The following is a 23,150-nucleotide window of genomic DNA, read 5'->3' on the forward strand; positions in this document are numbered from 1 at the left end:
CACTGCGGTAAAGTGGTGAACTTGCAAATGCAGCTTTCTGTTGTTAGAACTGCAGAACTATTGAATTGAAAAACTCTCCTGCCCACTCCAGCAGCACTTCCTGCATGGAGCTTAGGAAAACTTGCACAGGGATCATAAGCAGTGGCAAGTCTCTTTAGATGCTACTGTGGCCATAGTTGTGGTGTTGAGTTGGCAGTAGTCCTGCAGACCAGGTTCAGATCCTCTGCCAGCACCTGTATAAACTTCTTTTCTTTGTCAGAGGCTGTTTTTTGTCAACAGGTCACTTCTGTAATGCTTCTATCACCTCCCAGGTTTATTCTCAAACTTATGTATCTGGATTATTTCTGGCTTTCCACTCTTGACAGACACACTGGCCACAATACAGATATTAGGATGCTGGGTTTTTTTTTTTCTTGAAGGTTATTCTTTTTTATTTCTATTAATATACCCAATGCTACAAACAAACCAGATGAACTGTTCGATTTAGTATTGGGTAAGTAGAAACAAACCTAGACCCATGTGTCTCACAGAGGCTGCCAGTCAGGCAGTTTGAGGGGCTCTTCTGTACCCAATATAAAATAACTGGAGCTGTGCCCCTGCGGGGGGAGAATGGTGTCTGTTGGGTGGAGTGAGAGCTCTCTGACTCCTGGAGGATCCCAAAAGCTTTTTGGTAAGCGTCATTGAAAGGGCTCCCTTCAGGGTGATCAGCTTCTTGAAACCCCAGGCAGAGTCTGCTGTAGAGCTGCTGAGCTGCTCCCAAAGCAGCCTCTGTGTTGGGCTGGCACAGCTGCCTGGATCAGCAGCTCACATGGATGAGAGAACTGATCGGGGTGGGTGTTTCCATACGCAGCTATTCCCTGGATGTGCAAATGGATAGTTTGCATGTGTAGAAGTGTGGGAAATAGGCTGTGGTCTGGTTTCACTTGATATTAGAATTTTCTGGGAGAAGAGAGCTTCCAGGTGGTGATTGTATCCGGACAGCACTGTGCAGTGATGTACTTCTGATCGGAGTCGATACCTTACCACCAAATTATTGCATTGTCTTTGTTTCCAGAGTTGTACCTCTCATGTTATCCCTTTGTTTCCCTGCAAAAGAGCAAATACGAAGAGGGCCTGATTGTCAGCTTGTACAAGTGAGGGGAGCCTGGTCAGGAGGGAGAAGAAGAGACCTTGGTGGCAGGAAGACATTGGATGATCTCAATTGTTAATGAAACAGCAGCCTGTGATTTGAGTGTTTGTTGATGGTTTTCCCCGTTTCACTTCTGATTGATGTTTTTTTTTCTGTTCCAGGCTGTAACAGCACTTGTGAAAAACTATCCAAAGCACATGGTTTCATCGATGCAGCAGATCCTGCCCATTGTCTGGAACACCCTTACAGAAAGTGCCGCCTTATATCCTTTGTAGTGAATGGTTTTAACACAACTAGAACGAGACAAACTGTCTCATACTCAGTGACGACCTGAACACAGCTGAAGAGCGCGGTACATGGAGTAGTCTGTACCAGAATATAGGGATCTGTAGTGTAGGTGTGAAGTCTTCAGGTGAAGGAGAATCTACAACATCCCTTGCTACAGCAGTACTGATGGCTGCTTACACGTGCTGCTGAAGTTGATTTGCCTTTTGAATTTTATAACAGTCATCACTTCTCTGCACAACCTGCCATGTTAGAGAGGTTCTGTTGGTAGTTTTCCCAGCACTTGCAAACTGTTAAGTCAAATTTTTCCATATCACTAATCCAAAAGTTGCTTTTTTTAGCCTTTTATAATGAGAGAGTAATTGTAGAGCCTTCTTGTAGTTTTTTCTGAATTTTTAGTATGAACACCAGAATTGGGCGCTGTGTTATAATAGCATAAGGGTTGACTGAGGTTTTCCTCCCTAATTTAATAATGACTGTTTTCCTAGAGATCATAGATCTGGACGTTTTTATATTAAGGCTGCTTGTATAGTCTTGTGTTTCAGAACCCTGCTTCATTTTGGGTGATAGGCTTGTGTAGAGTGAAAATGGGCAGGGAGACCATACACGTAGCCTTAGTCCTGGAGCAAGTAGAGGCTGTCTAGTTTCAAGGTCAGTGGGTTTTTGGGAGGCTTTTAGGAACCTGTTAAAGGTGTATAAAATAAGTTTTTGATGGTGTATTTCTCGCTCTCCTGACCTGATTGCTGCTGGCAAGTGAGCTGACAAAATAGTTTTTTGTTTGCAAAAGGGAAGAGTCTTGTCCTTCCTTCCCTTTTATTTGCTGTGGCGTTTGTTGGACTTTCAGTTCACCATCCCCAGAGAAGCTCCTTCCTCTCCACCTCCAGGTTAGTTTTCTGCCACTGCCCGGGGTTTGAGGCAGTGGAGAGGCCTGAGGAGGAGCAGAGCTGACACAAAGAAGCCCAGGGAGTCATGGGGTGACTCCTCACCCTTTGTCAGCAGTGAAGTGTTGAATTCGCCCTGGAAAGGGTTCACAGAAATCACAGAATGATGCAGGGTTGGAAGGGACCTCTGGACATCATCTAGTTCAACCCCCCTGCCAGAGCAGGTCCACCCAGAGCAGGTTGCCCAGGAATATGTCCAGACAGGGTTTGAATGTCTCCAGAGACTCCACCACCTTTCTGGGCAGCCTCTTCCAGGGCTCTGCCACCCTCACAGGAAAGAAGTTCCTCCTCGTGTTTAGGTGGAACTTCTTATATTCAAGTTTGTGCCCATTTCCTCTTGTCCTGTCCCTGGGCACCACTGAAAAAAGACTGGCCCCAGTTCTGTTCTTGGAAAGTTTTAACACAAGTTTTGGGTTACATTGGAGGATTTGGTCTAAGTGAATCAAGGGATCTGAAGGAGGTACTGAAGCGATGTGGAAGTGGGCTGTGAAAGGGATTGTACAAATTGGGCAATGGACAAAACCAGGAACTCTGGGGCTTGTCTTCTGTACGAAATGCAGGGCTGTGCGTTAAGTCTAAGATGTTTTTAACAAACAAAACTTCCCTAGTTATCAGGAATTTTAAGATAGGAACAGATTAATTCCTAAATAGATGCAGTTCTTTAGAAACATGCGTGTTTACTTAACTCCCTCCACTTATGTGAGAACAGAAGTAAATTACACAGAAGAGGTGGAGGACCCTGTGGATTCTGATGGTAAGAACTTGTTAAACTGGACTTTTGCCTTCCCTTTTGAGGAGGAATGGACTTGCCTATAATTGTTGTCAAAACAGTGACTGAAACACTGCAGGAGTTCGTGCTTAAAGGTATGGTGTGAGAACAGTGTTGTTTGCAAGTTACATGTGATTGTGGTCAATGAAGCTGCGTAATTTAAGTGTTCTAATGACTTGAGTGAGTTTTTCAACAATTTTGAGGTAAAAGTAATAGGACAGAAGAAAACCAAACAGGTTTTAGGTTGAGCTTTATCACTTTTAATGAGGGGTGTGCAGTGAGGTGGGAAAAGAGCAAAGTGATGAGGTCAGACGTCCTCCAGGGGCTGCTGCTGCCCTTGCTAGTCCAGGAGTAAGAATAAACATTATCTCGTCAGACAAGCTAACCGTTTGTAATTATATTTCACACCTATGTGTACCTTTCTGTATGATAGCGTATTCAGTCATGGGGTTTGTTTTCACTTCTGCCTTTCCGTATGTTGGCATATTCTGTCATGTTGTTTTTTTCCTTTTTTTCCCTCACTTCTTTGTTCAGGTGAAGTATTGGGCTTTGAAAACCTAGTGTTCAGCATATTCGAATTTGTTCATGCCTTGTTGGAAAACAACAAATTTAAGAGCACAGTGAAGAAGGCTTTGCCAGAGCTGATCTATTACATCCTCCTTTATATGCAGATCACAGAGGAGCAGGTGAGCACATTTGTCTTGTGTAGGAAGCAAATGAGATGAGACACGTAAAGCAGCTGATGTCCTGGGAAGAGTTTCAGTTCATGGAAGCTGCTGCAATTGAATAGGCTGTTCTGTCACTTTGTTGTGCCACGAGTACACAGGAACATCCAAATGTTCCTGGGTGGTGTAATGTGGAGGGAGATCACAGAATCGTAGCATGGTTTGGACTGGAAGGGACCTTCAGAGAGCTTGTAGTCCAACCCTCCTGCTGTGGGCAGGGGCATCTTTCACTAGATCAGGTTGCTCAAAGCCTTGTCCGGCTTGACCTTGAACACTTCCAATGATGGAGGACCTACAACTTCTCTGGGCAACATATTCCAGTTTCTCACCACTCTCATAGTAAAGAATTTCTTCCATACATCTAATCTAAATCTGCCTTCTTTCAGTTTAAACCATTGCCCCTTGTTCTGTCACAACGGGGCCTGGTAAAAAGTTTCTCTCCATCTTTCTTATCAGCCGCCTTTATACGTTGAAAGGCTGCAGTAAGGTCTCCCCAGAGCCTTCTTCTCTACAGGCTGAACAACCCCAGCTCTCTTAAGCTTTCTTCCTTCGTGAAATGCTGTGAATATGAGGATTATCATGCTGAAAGGGGTAGCCAGGGTTCTGTGATAGTGAAAGGACTGTGCTAGTAGTGTGAAATAATTTGTACTGAAATTCTACATGGCTCCTGGCCTCTCAAGCCTGACAGACATCATCTTTTTCTCTTGTTTAGGTAGGCATGCATGAAAATAGGCACTCTGTTAAAGATTTATCTGCTTCTCCCATTTCTCATCTATAAATAATGCTGTGTAGCATTGATTCCAGGTCAGTCGTTAGTTCTGTCAAATGAGGAGCAGAAGAGCAAGATGAGCTCAGAACAGAGGGGCGCTTCTTTTCAAAGGTTTCTCCAATAGAACATAAGAAAAATCAGTTGAAGATGGCAACTTCTTATGGCAGAGAAAAAAAATCTGTGTTTTGCAAAACTGACATTACTGGAAATAGAAAAGCTCCCTTTTACACTTGGTGTTCTGAATTCTTCATTCACCCTGTCTCCTTCTTGTCTCTTTTCTGTTTCAGATTAAAGTTTGGACTGCAAATCCACAACAGTTTGTGGAGGATGAAGATGATGATACTTTTTCCTATACAGTGAGGATTGCTGCACAGGATCTGTTGCTGGTATGAAACATGTTCCACATTAAGATGCAACCAAAATAATAATAACAAATAATAAACCTAGCTTCATGAATGGCATTTGGAGAGAAGATCAACTTTCAAAGGTCTATACAAATAAGCGTTACCTTTTCCTCCTGCGCAGGCTGTGGCTGCTGATTTCCAGAATGAGAGTGCGACTGCTCTGGCTGCGGCAGCTACAAGACATTTACAAGAAGCTGAGCAGGCAAAAAACAATGGTGCTGAGCACTGGTAAGGAGATGGGGCAGCAGGGATGACACTGAATGAGTGGCAAGCTCTTCTGCAGTGTTGGGTACAACACATTTGAATCGCTTTTTTTTTCCATGTGACGCTGCTGATGGAAAAGGATGAAATTTTATAAGGAGGAGAAGGAAGTACAGCAGCTCTTGAGCCAGATTGCATTTTTTAATGTTATTTGGGGATAGGAGGAGAAAGCTCAACTGCAAGAGTGCCCAACTGTGTTCCATAATTGTTCTCTCTTGGTTTTACAGTTTATTAGTTCAGTGTTTGAATTTATTTTGAATATTATCATCAGAGTAGCCTCTCTGTATAGTGAGAAAAAACAGAATGTCAGAGAAATTGGACATTGAGTCCCAGTCTGCCTTAACTGTGTAAGTTTTAAAGTAGGTTATTTGCTTCACAAATAAAACCAAGGAGAAGGGGTATTTGCCTGTAACCCTGTTTTATCATAATTAACATGCATTAATGCAAAACCAGACATTTTTAAGACTTCAGTGTACTGGGTATCACAGTGCTTCTGCACACAGAGTTATCAGGCAGGGCACAGCTGGTGACATAAGCCTTCATAGAAAACTCTCATTTCTTTTTTATTATGGGAACAAATGAGTACAAGTAACAGTTATTCAACAGGTATTTTAGAAAGTAATTGAGAATGCTGCTATGCCGGGGATGTTTCCAAGCCCCCAACTTGCAGAGTTTTGCAAATGTTCATTTCTTTCAGTGCCTTTTTAAATTCTCTGCTTTGGGTTCAAGGAAATAGTTAAACCAAAACAGTGTAATGGTTTCACTTCTGAATTCTTACTTATTAAGGTGATGGTGGTGGAAAAACCTGTGAAGAGGCATCTGAATTCTTTTGCAGGTGGAAAATCCATGAAGCCTGTATGCTGGCCCTGGGCTCTGTGAAGTCCATTATCACAGACAGTGTGAAGAACGGTAGGATCCATTTTGATATGCACGGCTTCCTGACAAACGTTGTTCTTGCAGACCTCAACCTTTCAGGTATGTTGGGCATTGTCATTAGAGTAACTGCTGAGTGCCAGACCTTGGAAATCTCTTCCAAACACCAGTGAGGCTGTCTCTTCCAAACACAGTGTGTGGGGCTGTGAAATGCAGTTGTGTGCATTGTACGTGTGAAAGGGCGTGATCTTACCTTGTGAGTTCACACATGCTGCCAGGTCTAATGTAAGTTCTTTAAACGTGGACACTGCTCTCAGTTGAAACTCACTGTGGGCCGGATGCTTGAATCTGGAAGGACAATTGCTTGGGGAACTTGGTGGAAAAGAGCTGCTTTGTTGTCTGGTACCTGTTTCTGGGAAAGACACCAGCAGTGTTTCACAGGCTTCAGAATTCCTGCAGCCCCAGACCATCCCATTTCCTTACACTGAGGCTGATGCTGGTTGTAGCACACTAGTTCAGGTAATACTCCTGGCTGAGTGGGATCTGTTACTGGGAACTCTGCAGGCTTCTCCTTGCTGTGTTCAAGGAAGTCAAAGGAGTTATTGAAAGTCAGACCTTAGAAGTTCTTGCAAATAATTAAAATTTGAGAAGTTTAAGCCAGTGTGAACATTATTGATGAGTCCACATTAAGTTGTGTCAGTGCAGAAAAACAAATTGCTGGATGCTTCCATCAAAGAAGCATTTATTTAGGCTGTTACAAAGAAGATTTTTTCTTTTTTTTAATTAAATTTTGAATGAAGAACCAGTGTGCAAAGTGCATGGCATGTAATGCATGTAAAAACAAACAAACCAAAACCAACCTCAGCTATTTACATACCTTTACACACACATGTGGTATTGGGTTGTAGATGAGCTGTTACGCTATAGAAATTGTTCCAGGAGTCATTATATAGATAGTTTTCATGGGATGTCCATTTAATGCTCAATAATGGTAATAAGGCAATGGAATCCTGCTTTTTATAATGCTTAGAAAAGAAAGCTTTTCTCTTGCTGTACATCTTGCATGGAGTTTTTTATGTCCTCATCTTAAAATTAATACTTGCAGGAGTATAAATAATGGCAGTAAAGATGCTGAGAGCTAAAGAGCATTATCTGTTTGAGGATAGCCTAAATAGATAAGGATACCTTTAGCCTGAAAAGGCAGAAGGGTTAAGTGCGATAAAGATACCTCATACCTTGAGAAGTGTAAACAGGTGAGTAGATAATGAGTATTCACTGTTTCTCTGGTGCTCTTGAACATTATGTTCTGTAATTACAAGGCGATGGCTAGAAACTAGAAAAGTAAGCTGTAGAAGATCTGTGTATACATGCTGTTTCTTTAATTCTTTCCCTGAAGCTTCTCCTCTTTGCTGCTGTCAGGGACAGAATATTGAGTTGGGTGAACAGGAATTAACTGCAAAAGCCTTCATGATCACTAAAGCATGTATTGCTGTATTGATGAAAGAATTCAAGTGTAACTGCTTGAGGGGAAAAAAATTGTTTTGGTTTTTTTTTTTTTTTTTTAAACAAATGAGAAATTATTTTTTGAAATAAATAAGAAAATAAACTGGATTCTGCCCATCAATAAAAATTCTTTGTATGCCCGCGTGCTGGCCTTCTGTGTCATATCTTACTGTTTTTCTACTGGGATGACAAAATTTTGGATAATGGATGGAAGCAGCTGTAATTTCAAATGCATAAATCTTACTCTAGCACCCATGGGGTTTTTTGTTCTGCTTCAGTGTCTCCGTTTCTCCTGGGCCGTGCTCTGTGGGCTGCCAGCCGTTTCACAGTGGCCATGTCTCCTGAGCTCATCCAGCAGTTCCTGCAGGCTACTGTCAGTGGTCTGCACGAAACCCAGCCTCCTTCTGTCCGGATCTCTGCAGTCAGAGCTATCTGGGGGTAAGGAAACCCTAAGATATTCCAAAGGGATAGGTGGTATAGATTACACTTAAAAACTGATGTGTTAAAATATCAATAACATTTCTGTATAGACTGTGGAAGAATCTGCTTTGAATGAAGTAGATGTCAACTTAAAAAGGGTAAGCAAGCAAGCTCAGAATAACTAATGAGGGATATGAAATTGAGATTCAAGGTTGGCTAAAATAAAATGTTATAGTGGATACAGTCCCAAAGAGAAGCAGAACTAGATCGTGATGGAAAGCATAACAATGAAATCAAGATTACTCCTGTGCAGTCACAAAGGTGGCTGAATGACTTAGTACGGGCTTGTGGAGCAAATCACAACAATAAGGAATGTGATGTGGTGTTGGCATCGTGTTTTTGTAAATAAGTTTCAAGAAGAAAAAAGGGAAGATCTGCTGTATTGACCCTAATGTGAAAATTAAACATTGGTTTAAAAACACACACAAAAGAACTACTCTTCCCCACTCCCTAAAACCACCTTGTCTTGTGTTTGCACTGAAATGATGGTGAATAAACTTAGCTATTCCTGCAATTGTTCTTTTTCTTCCCTAGCTCACTTGTAGAACATGGTGATTAAAGACGTAAGCAGTGAGACTCAGACTGTTTTTCCCCCTCAGGGTTTATTTTCTCCATCGCTGGGCAGTTCTTAAGAGAATTCTTGCTAGAAGACGGTGGAAGCTTTTAACATCACTTGGGTCAACTCTGCTCCTGCGAACTGTTGGGGGTGGAGTGAGGAGGAAGGATAGTTGAGATCAAGGAAGAGTAGTGGACTGATGGGAAAAAGTTCTAGAGGAGTGAACTGAAGGAAAAAGAATAGGTGGGGTGAAATAACCCCTTCTATATCATCTAGTGTTAAATGTATAAATCACTTTAATGTATTCGATGTGTATTTTCGTATCACAAATTTCTCGCCTAGCTACTGTGACCAGCTGAAGATCTCTGAGAGCACCCATGTGTTGCAGCCTTTCCTTCCAAGTATCCTGGATGGACTGATCCACTTGGCAACTCAGTTCAGTTCAGAGGTCCTGAACCTCGTGATGGAGACGCTCTGTATCGTCTGTACAGTCGACCCAGCATTTACAGCAAGTGTGGAGAACAAAATCTGCCCCTTCACAATTGCAATATTTCTGAAGTACAGCAATGGTACGTGTTCAATTTACATTCTCAAAGTATGGTTGTTTTTGCTTCTGAATCCTGCTGCTGAAAACTTAATAAATGATAATTTGAATGAACGTTGATTCATTCAAAGGTAAAGCTAGAAGGGAAACCTGCCCTTTTGCCCGTTTGAAATAGTGGTAGCAAAAACTGAGGTGTGTTTGTTTTTGTAAATGGTGCTTTCTCTGTCCAGATCCAGTTGTTGCTTCTCTGGCCCAAGATATCTTTAAGGAGCTTGCTCAGATCGAAGCCTGCCAGGGTCCGATGCAGATGAGGCTCATACCGACTCTGGTCAGCATCATGCAGGCCCCTGCAGACAAGATCCCAGCAGGGCTTTGTGCAGTAAGTGCTACGTGGTCTCAGCTGGAGAAGATTCCCTGTGCTTTGTCATGTAGGAGGGCTGCTCTTAAACTGCTCTGGCACAACGACTTCAATCATTGGCAGAAGTTTCTTTGTGGAGAGGAGGCAAAGCGCAGGTGGGGGGAGATGCTTCCAAAGTTAAATTTGAACTGCCCCTCTGGCCTTCTTCAGTCTCTGCAGTGTATCTATCCCTAGTCGTTGTGCTTTGACATAGCCATCTTTTGGTGGAATGTTTTCCAGCAGGGCACATGACTATTCCTTGCACTTTTTGTAAGGCTTTTTCTGATTTATATGTCACATATATATGAATTGCTGGAGATAAATTGTACAGGTTTGTCCTTTCTATAAAAAGCCAGTTTAGGAAAGATTAAGCATTGATTGTGTAGAATGATTGTACAGACTTAAACCCATAAACATCTTTATCGATATGCCTATAATCTGCCTATTGACTGGTCTGACTGTAACAATCATTCATGGGTAATTAAATAAATTTAAGTCAATATAAACAAAATGAAACAAGTCAGCTAGAAGAGTTCTCTGGCTGTAATGATTAGCATCAGGGTACCGTGAAACTGTTTGCCGTGTTTAAGTGGTTACACTGCTTTTAATGTTTGAACTGCCTTGGGAACTCTTACAACGCACACCACATGTCCGTGTCAAATACAGTGATGCTGTGGGTGCATGACTCCAGGGTCCTCTGATTTTAAAAATATTCTGGAGTGTAAATTCAGGATGTGATTGCAGTGCTGGCTCACATCCCTCCAGCTTACGCCTTTGATGCTGGGTGGGTAGTGCTGACTTGGTGTTCTCTGGCTGCTGCTGTAACAGTGCTTCTCTTTGTGTTCCTTTCAGACTTCTATTGATATCTTGACCACAGTTGTGAGGAATACAAAACCTCCTCTGTCCCAGCTCCTCATCTGCCAAGCATTCCCTGCCGTGGCTCAGTGCAGCTTGAACACAGATGACAATGCCACTATGCAGGTAACACTGGGGAGCGGTGAGGATTGCAGGGCTACGCGGGTCCAGGAGAGGTGACCAAGCAAGACAGGTGACATAGCGAAGTCTTTAAGGGAGCCCAGGCACCTCTCCAGGAATCTCTGCCACCTTCAGTTTGTCATGAAGCAGTGCTGTTCAGGGACCTGCAATTACTTCTACTGATCGTTCCTTAATTTGGAGGATTGGAGTAAAGCAGAAGCCTTGAATTTTTTTCTATTTTAGGGCTCTGGAGCACATTAAAAAAAATCCCCCAAAACCCAAACGAAAAAAGCTTTTCTTCCCCGATAATAACTTCCATCACACCTGAGAATGGCAGAGACTGTCTTCAGACACAGGGAAGCAAGAGACATCCTGCGCAGCAGACCTCCTAGACTTCCCCCTTCCAGCTCTTCTCTCCTGTACTCATTTGGGTGGGAAGGAGAGGGCAAACTTCTTTGCTGTGTTATCTCTGTGTTAGAATGTCTTGGAATTTCTCTGGGTAACAAGACTGGCACAAAACTGCAGCTACTTCAGGTTGTCTTTGTATTAATATAGATAATCTTCTTGAGAGCTGCCTGGGCAGTGAAGAGTTTTGTACTTGATAATGAACTGGAGTCTGTAGAAATTATTTTTAAACTCAGACACTCATTTTACTGCACATTAGAGAGCTTGGATCTTTTACAGATGCCACTACTTTACCCATTGTTTTCGTGTCAGTTAAGGTCTTCTTGAGGTGATGAAAGGAGATGTCTTTCCACACCTTCCCGCTCTCTTACCTAGAAAGGGTAATTCTAACACGATGATTTTCTTGTTCAGAATGGTGGCGAGTGTCTGCGCGCGTACGTCTCGGTGGCGCTGGAGCAGATCGCACAATGGCATGATGAGCAGGGCCACAATGGACTGTGGTACGTGATGCAGGTGGTGAGCCAGCTTCTAGATCCAAGGACCTCAGAATTCACCGCTGCCTTTGTAGGCAGGCTGGTCTCCACTTTAATTTCGAAAGCAGGAAGCGAGCTGGGAGAAAATCTGGACCAGATCCTGAGAGCTATCCTGAGCAAAATGCAACAAGCAGAGACTCTCAGTGTGATGCAGGTGAGCAAGCTGGGCACCCAGGAGAATAAGTAGAGGTGTCAGGACAAAAAATTGTTGGTGGTTTTTTTTTTTTTTTTTAATTGTGTGCCTGATTATTTATGGCTACTGCAATTGGAGATCACAGAATCACAGAATCTTCATGGTTGGAAGGGACCTTTGAGATCGAGTGCAACCAGACACACACATGAAAAAAAAAAAACCCACAAAAAAAACCCAAACAAAACACCCAACCCAACAATCTCGGGCACTAGAGCATGCCCCGAAGTGCCATGTCTACACATTTCTTAAATACCTCCACGGATGGTGACTCTACCACCTCCTGGGGCAGGCTGTTCCAATTCCTCTGGTCCTGATTTTCCTGATTACTTCAAGAAGATATGGAGAATGCCTGCTCTGTTCATAGAGCAGGGTTGTCCGCCTTAGAGGGTAAGCCAGGTCCTTGTGGGGAAGCTTTAACACATCTTGAATGCGTTATGAACTTGTGCTTACAAGCAGTGAACCTTTAGAATGGGACAGCTTCCCAAGCATGGATGTTATGGCAAAGGGAGCACGTTTTTAAGTGGTTTTGTCCTGTATTTGGAGGATAAATGCCTGGGAGTTGAGACAAAGTAAGCTTGTGGTGGCTGGGAGGAGTAGTTAGCCTGCATCAGATGAGAGACCAGAGAAGAGCATCAGCATCTTTTTTTAGCCTTGCCTACTTCTAGTGGCACACTTCTATGGAATGTTTTTATCCCAGTGGAGGTCGGTCTTGTCACTGTCATGCTTGGCTGAGGCTCACTCTGCTGTAACCCCTTTATCCTGTGTATTTCTCTGATTTTTGTATGTACGTTTTTCAAGCCAGCACATGGTGAATCAAGAAGGCTGGTCAGATGTCACCACAGATGCGGCAACAAAGGGCACAGACTCCGCCAAGTGGTGAAGCGAAGACGGTTTAATGTTTTATTTTTACAGCATATATAGTTTCTCTCTTTTGATCACGCGCTGTGCTCTCTACACAGATGGGTTGTGGGGCCTGTCCACACGCCGTTATGAGCAATACAATTGGCTACATCCAAGTGTTCATGCACCCAGGCCAATTAGCCATTATTGTTTTGTTATTTTGTTATGTATTTGCTAGCTTGCTATCTATTTTGTTGTCTTCACATTACCATATAAAGACATTGTTTTACTGTTCTCAAGGCTTCCTTCCCATCACTGCAAGAACACCTGCCGAGCTCTCGCTCAGCAGCACATCTCCACAATTCCTCACTCCCCACACACAGATTCCATCGTAAAGCCTTGATTTTTTTATTTTTTTTTTTCCCCCTTGGAAACACAGTTGATTCTTAGATGTTCAGAATGGCTCTATTCAGGCAGTTGCAGTGTCTGAGTGTTGCCATGTGATATTTTTGCTAATCAAAAGTCAACTGCAACGTCTGATTTTTTTTAAAATTGGTTTTTAATCTTCACTTCAGGGCAGTTTGTTAGTTTAGGACATGGGTGTGAGTAAACTTATTCCTACTGTGTTTTTTCGGTGCTGTTGGCTATAGCTTGTATTGCACAGAGTGTCTCGCAGAAGGTTGTACTTTCCTCTTCCTCCTGGGGTTGGTAAGCACGGTCTCTACTCTTGCAGAAAACTCAGTTACTTGAATATTTGATAAAACATTTTCAGCTATTAAATTATATACAGCTAACGTTTCCTTTCTCCTCTTGTAGTCTTTGATTATGGTGTTTGCTCACTTGGTTCACTCACAACTGGAACCACTCCTGGAGTTCCTGTGCAGTCTCCCCGGACCGACAGGCAAACCTGCCTTGGAGTTCGTCATGGCCGAGTGGATGAGCCGGCAGCACTTGTTCTATGGGCAGTATGAAGGCAAAGTCAGGTGGGATGTTTTCATCAGCAGGATCCGTGCATTAGCTGACTGATCGTCCCAGTGCAATTAAATGTGCTGGATGCAAGGGAAGGGGGAGCTGGTTCAGACTGGGATTAGTGTGTGCCAGCCTTGGACAGAAATTCCTTTTTCCCTGGACAGTCAGTTTGGCTCAGGAGAGCCATGGGAACTGGAGCAATCGCTGATCTTCCTCTGAGTGCTCCTCTTGCTGTCTGGTGTCTCTGTGCTGTGGAACAGGGGGTCTTAGGGGGAAGGGGGTGTCTCCTGCAAGGATGGGAGTGCTTTTGAGACTGAACTTATGTGAATGGGATGAAAATAGCTTCCACACATGAAATTGCCTTTATTCCTGTAGAGTTTCAGGGCATTGTAGAGGGTTTCCTAAGAGAATCTGATGATTTCTTGTTGATTTACTGATCTCTTAAAAGTCAATAAAGAAATCAACTGAAATAGTTTTCTCTTCCTTTTTCTGTAGGAGCACATTTGTGTTCTGGTTGAGGCTGAGTACTATATTCAAAAGCATGAAATGCTCTGTATTAATTTAAATTTTGCTGCAGCTGCTGCCTCTGATTTTTCTGAAAATATGAAGCCTAACGGACCACTTTTAGGGATCTCACCAGCTGTTAACTCACTTCTTAGGATGTGTTGGTGTGTTATGGTTATAAGGTGGTCAGCCTGTGAAATAAATAAGAAAAAACATGTTTAAAATGGAAGTCTGTGAATGATCATGCAGAACACGAGACGATCTGATGCTGGTTTTGGTCACACTTGTTCTGTTTCATCCCAAAGAGCAGTGGTTTATCCCCGTTTTGACAGGGCAGGGTTGTCTGCAGGATCCCCTGAGACCGTGTGGCCACAGGGAAAAGCCAGGGCTGATGCTGACAGGGAGAACAAGGTTAAACTTTGTTGTATGGTGCTGTCCCCATACTGTCCAAGATGACAGCCATTTGTGTACAGATGACTTGGCCGGGCTCCATGCTATATTAAACACTCAGATTTGGTTATTTACAGTGATACTTACCCTGCATTGGAAAATGCTCAGTGTTTTCTGTGCACTGAAGAAAAGCAATGCCTGCTCAGGGGACCGTCTTGTTTAGAGTTAGTAAAAGGAATGTGAAGATTGCTGACACCTTCCATGTGCTGCAGTCCCCATCCCTGCGAGTGACAGGTTGAAGAATTGGCTGTTTGCTCTTGACTTGTGTGATGAAACAATGGGAAAACTTTAAGCAACTCGAGGGTAGCATGTGAGATCAGGGTCCAAACCAGCAGTATGAGAACTGAGAGCCGTGGTGTAGGAGAGAAAGAGGGTTTGAAATGAAAGCACAAAAAGACCAAGTTCTATGGAACTCTGTAACTTTGGTTTGTGAAGTCAGGAGAGCAGTTTGTGAGTGCCGAGCCTAAAGTGGTGGCCTTAAAAATACCAAGGGAGCAAGCTACAAGGTCTGAGTGTAGCTGAGCTGTGAAGGACTAGACGTGAAAAAGAGCTTTGAGACTGGAGAAAAGTAGAAAAGATGTTCATGGCTGTGGATCAGGCAAATTACTACTTTCTTGTCACTGCTTTCCTCTTAATTCCATCTTCATCTGCATGTGATGCTTCAGGAGTTTGTTTAACCTCGTGGCCCTTCTGAACTGGAAAAATCCTCAATGTACATAAACTGTTTGGTGGTGATTAATCCAAAGCTGTGTCAGTTTTTGGCTTGTTATGCATGTCAGGAGATGAGTCCAGTTTTGGGTGCTGACATAAAGCAGGAGAAATAGGAAAATTCTGTAATGCTTGTTCTTGGCAAAAGTGTGGACAAAAGGGTATCCGAATGTCTGCTCTGGACACATGTTCCTTATTAACAGTTCATTGGGGAAGCCAGGCAGTTTGGAGACATTCTTATCTGTAATTTTCCTGTTCCCTGCTCCCCAGCTCTGTAGCGTTGTGTAAACTTCTTCAGTATGGCATCAACACAGATGACAAGCGGCTTCAGGACATCAGGGTAAAGGGAGAAGAAATATTTAATATGGATGAGGGAATACGGACACGATCAAAGTCAGCCAAAAGTAAGTAATTGTTTTACTGTTTTTGACAGGGCTTTTTTCTCCCTGTCAGTAGATGCTGTGAAAGACTGTAAAATACATCTTGCAGATCACACAAAGCTGTGGGAGATTTCCTACAGAAGGTGCACGTTGTTTTTTAGCGCTAATCCATACATCATGTACTTAATGTATCCATTATTTGTTTTAATTCTGTCAAAGACTGATTTTGAAGTCTCCTGATGTCTCTGATTTAATACAAGTGGGTGAGGTGATTATGGGAGTTACGGCTATTTTGCATCATCCTGTTCCATCTAATGCGATAGGATCGGTAATTTCATGATGCCTAGTAGCTTCTCCGAGTGGAAGGTGTGTTTAGTGAATGCAGAGATTTTAAAAATAAAAGTGTTTTTTTTTTTTTGATGAGACACTTTCACAAATATCAGCAATGATTTCAACAAGTTAGAGATCGCTTTTAAGGAATGTTTGGCCTGTCTCCTACATAAGAGTTGTCTTAATTTTCATTGGCTGAACCCCAAATCCTTGGTTGGAGATTCCTGTGTAGTGATTTAGATATTACATCACAGAGTGCACTGGGCAGGTTTTTTTTCTGCGGACTGAGCCCCAGAGGGTAAGATACTGGGAGCTGCTGTCCTCAAAACAGCACAAACCAAACAAACTCGGCTATTGTTGAGTTGGATAGAAGAACAGTAACTGCTAGCATTTGAGCAGCTAAAGAGTTAAAACTAGTGCTCCCAGTTTCATTTGATAGATCCTTACTTTTGCAATTAAGGACAAACCCACTGGCTATCACTGTGGAATAACTGGGCCTTGCAAGAGCCCTGGTGAGGGAGAGTTGGAGCTTGCAGTGTCTCAAAACGGGCAGAGCCAGGCGTGGCAGAGCTGTGCTGCTCATTTATGTGAAAACACTTCTGGATGTGCAACAAGAGATTTAGAGCAGAGTGCTTAATGAAGTCATCTGTAACTGTTTTCATTGAGTAGGACTCACAAATTAATTGAGTATAAAGATTTTATATGCCTTCTCTTCATTCAAAATATGCAAGACTTGATATTGCAGTTAAGATCTTTGGAAATCTGGCTGTGAAGGTATGTGGAAGGAACATTTGGGGTCTTTTTCCTCCCAACCTGTAAGTTTCTGCTCATCTGTGAGGATTTTAAATTTATGGTAAAATTAAAACCAAAACACCACAAAAAAAGGCATATTTTAAAGAACTTTTTATTAAAAGCAGTATGAACACATAGATGTATGTATTCTTTTATAGATCCTGAACGCTGGACAAACATTCCTTTGTTAGTAAAAATCTTAAAATTAATAATAAATGAACTCTCTAATGCGATGGAAGCAAATGCATCTAGACAGACAACTGCAGATTGGAGCCAAGGTAAAATACTGGGTTTGCTTTTCCTCTTTGTGTGGCTTAAATCTACTTTGTTATTCCTTTAGAAGCATTTATAGTAATACAAAACTCACAGTAGAGCACAGTGTATCTGTAATTGCAAAGGCTTAAATAGTGATCCAAAGACTAAAATCAATCTGTGCCTTCTTAAACCTGAAAATCATTTTGGGCCAGCTTGAAAGATGAGATCTGACCATATGCCAATAAAATTATCCTTTCTTGGTGTATCTGGTTTGCCTTTTCTTCCTCCCCTACTTTGGGTGTCCATTCTTGTGCTGAATTTTGCTTTTCTCCAGTTCCTGAGTCACTCGTTCCAGAGGGTGGGTAAAGTTGCAGGTTTCCCTTCAGGCACCTGCTCGAGCAGGGATGTTCGCCTGAAAACTGCACAGTCCCCTGTAGAGTGATGGACAGACTGGACCTCTTAGATTTTATTTATTTATACAAGTTTTTGTTTTCTAAACAGATGATTCAAATGATATGTGGGAGGATCAGGAAGAGGATGAGGATGAAGATGAAGGCTTAGCAGGACAGTTCTTATCAGATATTCTTTCCACTAACAAGTATGGTGAGTAACAGCTTTAAAGCCCATACTCAAATTGAAAATAGAGTAAACGACATCCTAGTCAAAGTTTTCTTTCTGTGACAGCAGGCCAAGGGAAGGAAGTATCACACTGGGATTTTGAATAAGGCCTTTTTTTCTGTAAAAGGGAGACACGTCTTTGAATAACACGATGGTTAAATAACTGCATTTTTCACCTGAGAGTTCAAATGCTGCATAGGCTTCATGTTGCTGTGAGGTTCATGCAGGTATTTGTTCTAAAGAGAAAATTGATGCTTAAAGATGTAGTCATGACCTTGGAATGACAATGTAGCCGTGGATGAGCTTGTTTATGGACTGACCTTGAGAAATAATAGCTGCATAAAGATGGAGTGGATATAATATCTCCTTTCCTCTGCTCTCCAGTTTGCATATAGTCTTAGAAGAGAGAACCTTACGGGCAAATAGAATAAGGGAGACTCCTTACATTAGCACAGAATTGGAAATTTGTTGCCCTGACACAAGGTTAAGGCATAAGCTAATAGAGCACGTAACTAACAAACCTGCCTGCCCAGTGCCCTGTGTGTGCTCGTCTGGCCTGCACGTCCCTTGAGACTCCTACTGTGCTGTGGGTGTTGTGTTTTCTGATCAGCTGAACTTAAGGAGAGAATATTCTAGATGCCAGTTTTTTTTACCTAGCAGCACTGAAACGATTTCTTTATGGATACTTGGATTTCAACAGTAGTCTGATAGAATAATTCCTGAGATACTTTGCTCTGTTTCATTTTAAAACCTGCTGATTTGCCTCTGACAGATGAGGATTACTATGAAGATGATGAAGAAGATGATCCAGATGCATTAAAGGACCCTCTTTACCAAATAGATCTCCAGGTAATGCTCTAGAATGAGTTTTTTAAATGAGATTCCTATCATTCTTTACAAACTTAATTTTTCTATGTTGTACTTTAACAAAACTGTAAACACCAGTTATTGATTGTTGTCCCAAAGGTACTCAGTTCGTTGAAGTTACTTTGGAAAGTGCTGAGTATCTCAAGAATGCCTGGAGCTATTTTTCCTTATTGGATCAATATCTATAACTTGAAAATGTGAATGAACTTTTTGAACAGAGGGAGATGAGACTTTTCTATCCATGAGCTTGTCAGCCATTTGCTGAAGTCAGCCGTAGATTGGAGACTGAACGGGACAGAATGTCATGCTCCACTGGGGGATGCTCCCATCCAGTCTCAACCCCTGTCTGGTACTTTGCTCCTGCTTTTTACCACCACCTGGCAGCCTTTATCAGCCCTTCCCCTCCGCTGCCACCTTCCTTCTGCATCGCTCTTCTCTTCCCTGCAATCCCTGTGTCTGTTTTGGTGCATGTTCATGTTTATCTTTTGCTACATGAAAGACAGAGAATTTCCGAAGTGAGGTGATGCTGACTGGGTCTCTCTCTCTTCCTTTCAGGCCTATCTCACTGACTTCCTCTGCCAGTTTGCGCAGCAGCCCTGCTATGCAATGTTCTCAGACCACCTCAATGAGAATGAGAAGCGAGTGTTACAGGCCATTGGTATATAAACCCACTCGAGAGACCATCCCAATCATATCCGAACAATATTTTTTTGGCTTATTCCACGTTTTATGATTAAACATAAAACATTTCCCAGTGTCTACCTGCTTGTTACAGGTGGGTGATGGCCTTGTTGCGATGTATTGAGCCTCATCTTAACATGAATTTGCAAAGGGAAGGAATACTAAGAAAGCAGCAAGGACAGAAGTCTGTAGAGCTTTGCACATTGGTCTCACCATGGGAGCACTTTCATTTTTCACAGTAACTTTCCAGGAAGTTCTTAAAGATAAAAAAAAAAAGATGTGTCCTTAATATTTTTAAAAGCAAACTGTCTCTACCTGTGAAGAGGCGCTTAACTGAGTTTCCCACAGCACAGTTGGACAGAGAAAGGAATTGGGTCACTTGCAGGTTGCATGGATGTATCTTGAGAAATTGGAAGGTTGTTCTTTGTGCTCACGTAACACATACAGGGTAAATATCTTGATCTTACAGCGTGACTTCTTTTTATAGAACTATAGACTCTTTTATCAGAGATGCCTGAATGGTATGGAACCTCTTTCCAGGAGTTTGGATGGGAAGCTGAGACAATAAAACGGAATGCATATCCTCTTTCCTGTTGTGGATGGGGCTTTGTCGCTCCCATCTGCCGTCTGGTCCCATGGGAGCAGTTCCTTACTAATGCTTTTGTGTGCACACGCTCGAAGGAAGCTACCACTTCAGTTTCTGTTCCTGTGGCATGTGGCTGCTAGGGACTTCGGGTTTATGGAACACAAGGAGCCACAATTTTTAGGGGAAAAAACCTGATTGTATTTAACATATTTGTTCCATGACAGCCACTCTGAACTACTTTGCTTCCTTCACACTCCTGTGTGTATTTTTATAGAGTGGTAAAATAACATTTGCAAATCAATTTACCCATAAGAACAGCACGATGTATCTCACACCACCTCTCTGCCTTTGGTTCCCCCTTGGGGAAAATGAAAATAAAACTATTAAAATGTACATTGGTATCATTCTTATAAAACAGATTTAAAAGGAACTTGCACTTGTTTCCTGAAGTCACTTTTTGAAGATATATTTCTCCTTAGGAAACTTTCTCTATGTGCTGCCCAGAGGACGTTAGGGTATTTCACAGGAGTCATCTGGACAGAAAGGGAGTCCTGTAACTGACACATCTTCTCCTGCTTAAAAGAAAAAGACTCACCCATTATAGAGTTTCCTTTCTTAAGAAAGGTACTTTCTGTTCCTGTGTGGAATAATGTGCTTCGAAGTTGTATCTTAAAAACTTCAAAAGAGTTTCTGTATCTTACTGGTCTAACAGAGTTAAAGCTTTTCACTTTTTTTTTACCAGGAGGGGATAATAAATTAACTTTTTAACAGACAGAGATGGCACAATATGTTCAGCATTTGGGGGGAAAATGATAAAGTAACTCTGACTAACACAGCCCTTTTTCCCCTCTCCTACCCCAGCCCTCCCCTTGTGCCTGAGCAGGGGCAGGACATGGGGAATCCCCACCGTTACCTGCTGAGGGATCTGGCTCATCCCTGAGTTCTCAATGGTTTGGTGTGAATTGCTCTGTGAGAAGCTGAATTTGGAGCCCGATTTGTGTTTGTGTGTATAATGAGGCATAGACTGATCAAAAGTTTCCATGCAGCTGTGTCACGGTATCTTTCTTCCCTGTTGATTCTCTGGTGTATAAGAATATATAATTAAACTTTGCACCATAGCCTCTTCAGTGGGAATGCTGTGGTCTGTCTTCTGCCTAGACATTTCTTATTTCTTTAAAAAGTCTATTAGGAATTTTTCTTTTGAGGCATCTGTCTGTCTCAGCTTTCATTGAGAAAGGCCAAGAAGTTAAACGAAACAGTGCAGTCTCTTGAGGAAACCACCCTGGAAATAGAGGGCTGTGATGGTGTGTCCTGATGGCTGTGCAGGAGGGATCAAGAGAGTGTCCCCAGAGTTACTGGTCCCACAGCTCTGGGAAGAGGTAGCACCATCTTTTTTTTTTTTGCCCCATGTGAGGAAGGCTCAAAACCAGTCATTCCATTCTTGGAGGTAAGTGAATACGAAACATCTAGGTGTGTTTTAGGGTGTCGGTTGTAAATGGGAGCAGGTTCAGGTCGGGGTAGGGCTTATGGAGAGGTGCTGGTGGGACTGAGAGGTGTGTGCCTTGGCGAAGCTGGATGGTGGGTTTAAACAAGAGCATGAAAAAATAAGAGCAGCTTGGTGCTGGGGATGCCATTCCTCATCCTGAACTGAGAGATCAAAGGATTTCTTTGCGTTGCAAGGTCCCAAAAGTAGATGGGCCAGTGTCTTGTGGGTTCCTGCTGCAGCTCCGCAGTGTAATGGCCAGAAACTGCTCCTTGGTTTGCAGTTGTTGATGGCTTTTCCAGGAGTGTTGCTGGTAAGATGGGAAAGTTTGGGGGATATGTGGCTTTTGGGGACTCTGCCCTCTCCCTCCTGCAGCAGCAGCTCCCCTGCAGCCCGAGCTGGCCAGGCATGGGGCTGAGAGGAGGCAGGGTCAGGTGTGGAGTTTGAGACCAACCCTGGAGGTGGTAGCACAGGAACTCTGTGGCTGTGCAGCATGCTCTACTGCCAGAAAACTCCGGGTGTGCAGGGGGATTTGGGGCAAGAAACGCTGTGCCACGAGCTTCCTTGGAAAGAGGCCAAATAGGATGTGAGAGCAACAGGGCCCAAGGGAGATCATTTGAAGGACCTGGTTCTGCTGGTGCTTGTAACTTCTATGCCTTTACGCTTTCTCACTCAAAGGAGGTTATTCTCCCCCTCTGCTCTGCACTGGGGAGGCCACAACTGGAATCCTGCGTCCAGGTCTGGGCTCCCCAGTTCCAGAGAGACAGGGAACTGCTGGAGAGAGTCCAGCGTAGGGCAACAAAGATGATGGAGGGGTTGGAGCATCTCCCTGATGAGGAAAGGCTGAGGGAGCTGGGGCTCTTTAGCCTGGAGAAGAGAAGGCTGAGGGGAGACCTCATCTACGTTTACAAGTACCTAAAGGTGGGTTGAAGGAGGATGGAGCCGGACTCTTTTCAGTGGTTCCCAGTGACAGGACGAGGGGCAATGGGCACAAGCTGGAACATGGGAAGTTCCACTCAAATGTGAGGAAAAACTTCTTTTGGATGAGGGTGGCAGAGCCCTGGAAGAGGCTGCCCAGGGAGGGTGTGGAGTCCCCTTCTCTGGAGATCTTCAAGCCCCCCTGGATGCTCTGGGCAACCCTGCTTTGGCAGGGGAGTTGGACTGGATGGTCTCTAGAGTTCCTTCCTAACTCCCAACGATTCCGTGAATCTTCTCCCTAACAAAAGTATCTTTAAACAAGACTTTTTTTGCTGGAGGGCTGTCTGACCCGTAACAAGGTGATTGCTCAGGATGGAGAATGCTGGACTGCACAGCAGTGCATCCCCAGCCTGGTTCCGAGGGGTGCAGCGCTGCTCTTCTCGCCTGCTGCTGAGAAGGAACAAAGCCCCTAGTGCCAGGTCACTGACTCCACGTTAGGAAATACAGGCTGCGTGTTAAGCTGAGTTAAATCGGTGCCTGGCACACGCGTGTGTCCTGGTCGCAGGGGGTGGGGGGAACTGGTGGTGTCACGCACTGGGTGTCATCTCGCTCAAACAGCCCCAGACTGTAACTTACCCAGTGAATAGCTCAGCTTTGGCTCTGGAACAAGACGTTGTGCGTTTTCATGAGTATTGTTCTTGCTTTGTTTTGTTTGTGTGTGGTTTTTTTTTTTTTGTACTAACAAATAAAGTCTTTTAACGAATAAACCAGCCTGGTTTCTGAGTCTTTACAGAGGCGGAGTTACCCAGCGCTGGGCCTGCCCCCTGACGGGGCTCGAACCCGCGAACTCCTGCCCCCGCAGCGTCGCCGGGTATCTCCGTCGCGCCCGTCCCTCGGAGCGGTGCGTGCTGGGGGCTGTAGTCCGGGAGGCGGCCGGGCACGCCGGGAGGAGCGGGGCAGGCCGGGAGCTGTAGTCCGGCAGCCGCAGTCCGGCGGGCGGCCCCGCGGTTGCTGGGCGCCGGCGGGG

The 23,150-nt window shown here is 43.5% G+C and overlaps 1 protein-coding gene across 1 annotated transcript in view; it reads left to right on the plus strand.

Moving 5' to 3' along the window:
• IPO9 (importin 9) overlaps window positions 1-20,496 on the plus strand; it is a 38,722-nt gene extending 18,226 nt beyond the window's left edge. Inside the window, exons 9-25 of the mRNA XM_014946285.1 lie at window positions 1,291-1,391; window positions 3,051-3,109; window positions 3,659-3,810; window positions 4,906-5,004; window positions 5,144-5,250; window positions 6,119-6,258; window positions 7,938-8,097; window positions 9,038-9,264; window positions 9,470-9,618; window positions 10,489-10,617; window positions 11,428-11,703; window positions 13,399-13,565; window positions 15,484-15,617; window positions 16,874-16,993; window positions 17,472-17,573; window positions 18,361-18,437; window positions 19,011-20,496. Coding sequence (XP_014801771.1) covers window positions 1,291-1,391; window positions 3,051-3,109; window positions 3,659-3,810; window positions 4,906-5,004; window positions 5,144-5,250; window positions 6,119-6,258; window positions 7,938-8,097; window positions 9,038-9,264; window positions 9,470-9,618; window positions 10,489-10,617; window positions 11,428-11,703; window positions 13,399-13,565; window positions 15,484-15,617; window positions 16,874-16,993; window positions 17,472-17,573; window positions 18,361-18,437; window positions 19,011-19,121 — 2,310 coding nt within the window. The 3' untranslated portion in view covers window positions 19,122-20,496. The remainder of the gene's footprint in view (window positions 1-1,290; window positions 1,392-3,050; window positions 3,110-3,658; window positions 3,811-4,905; window positions 5,005-5,143; window positions 5,251-6,118; window positions 6,259-7,937; window positions 8,098-9,037; window positions 9,265-9,469; window positions 9,619-10,488; window positions 10,618-11,427; window positions 11,704-13,398; window positions 13,566-15,483; window positions 15,618-16,873; window positions 16,994-17,471; window positions 17,574-18,360; window positions 18,438-19,010) is intronic.
• The last annotated feature ends 2,654 nt before the right edge of the window (window positions 20,497-23,150 follow it).

Source organism: Calidris pugnax, unplaced genomic scaffold, assembly GCF_001431845.1.
Source record: "Calidris pugnax isolate Ruff unplaced genomic scaffold, ASM143184v1 scaffold116, whole genome shotgun sequence".
Lineage (NCBI taxonomy): Eukaryota > Metazoa > Chordata > Aves > Charadriiformes > Scolopacidae > Calidris > Calidris pugnax.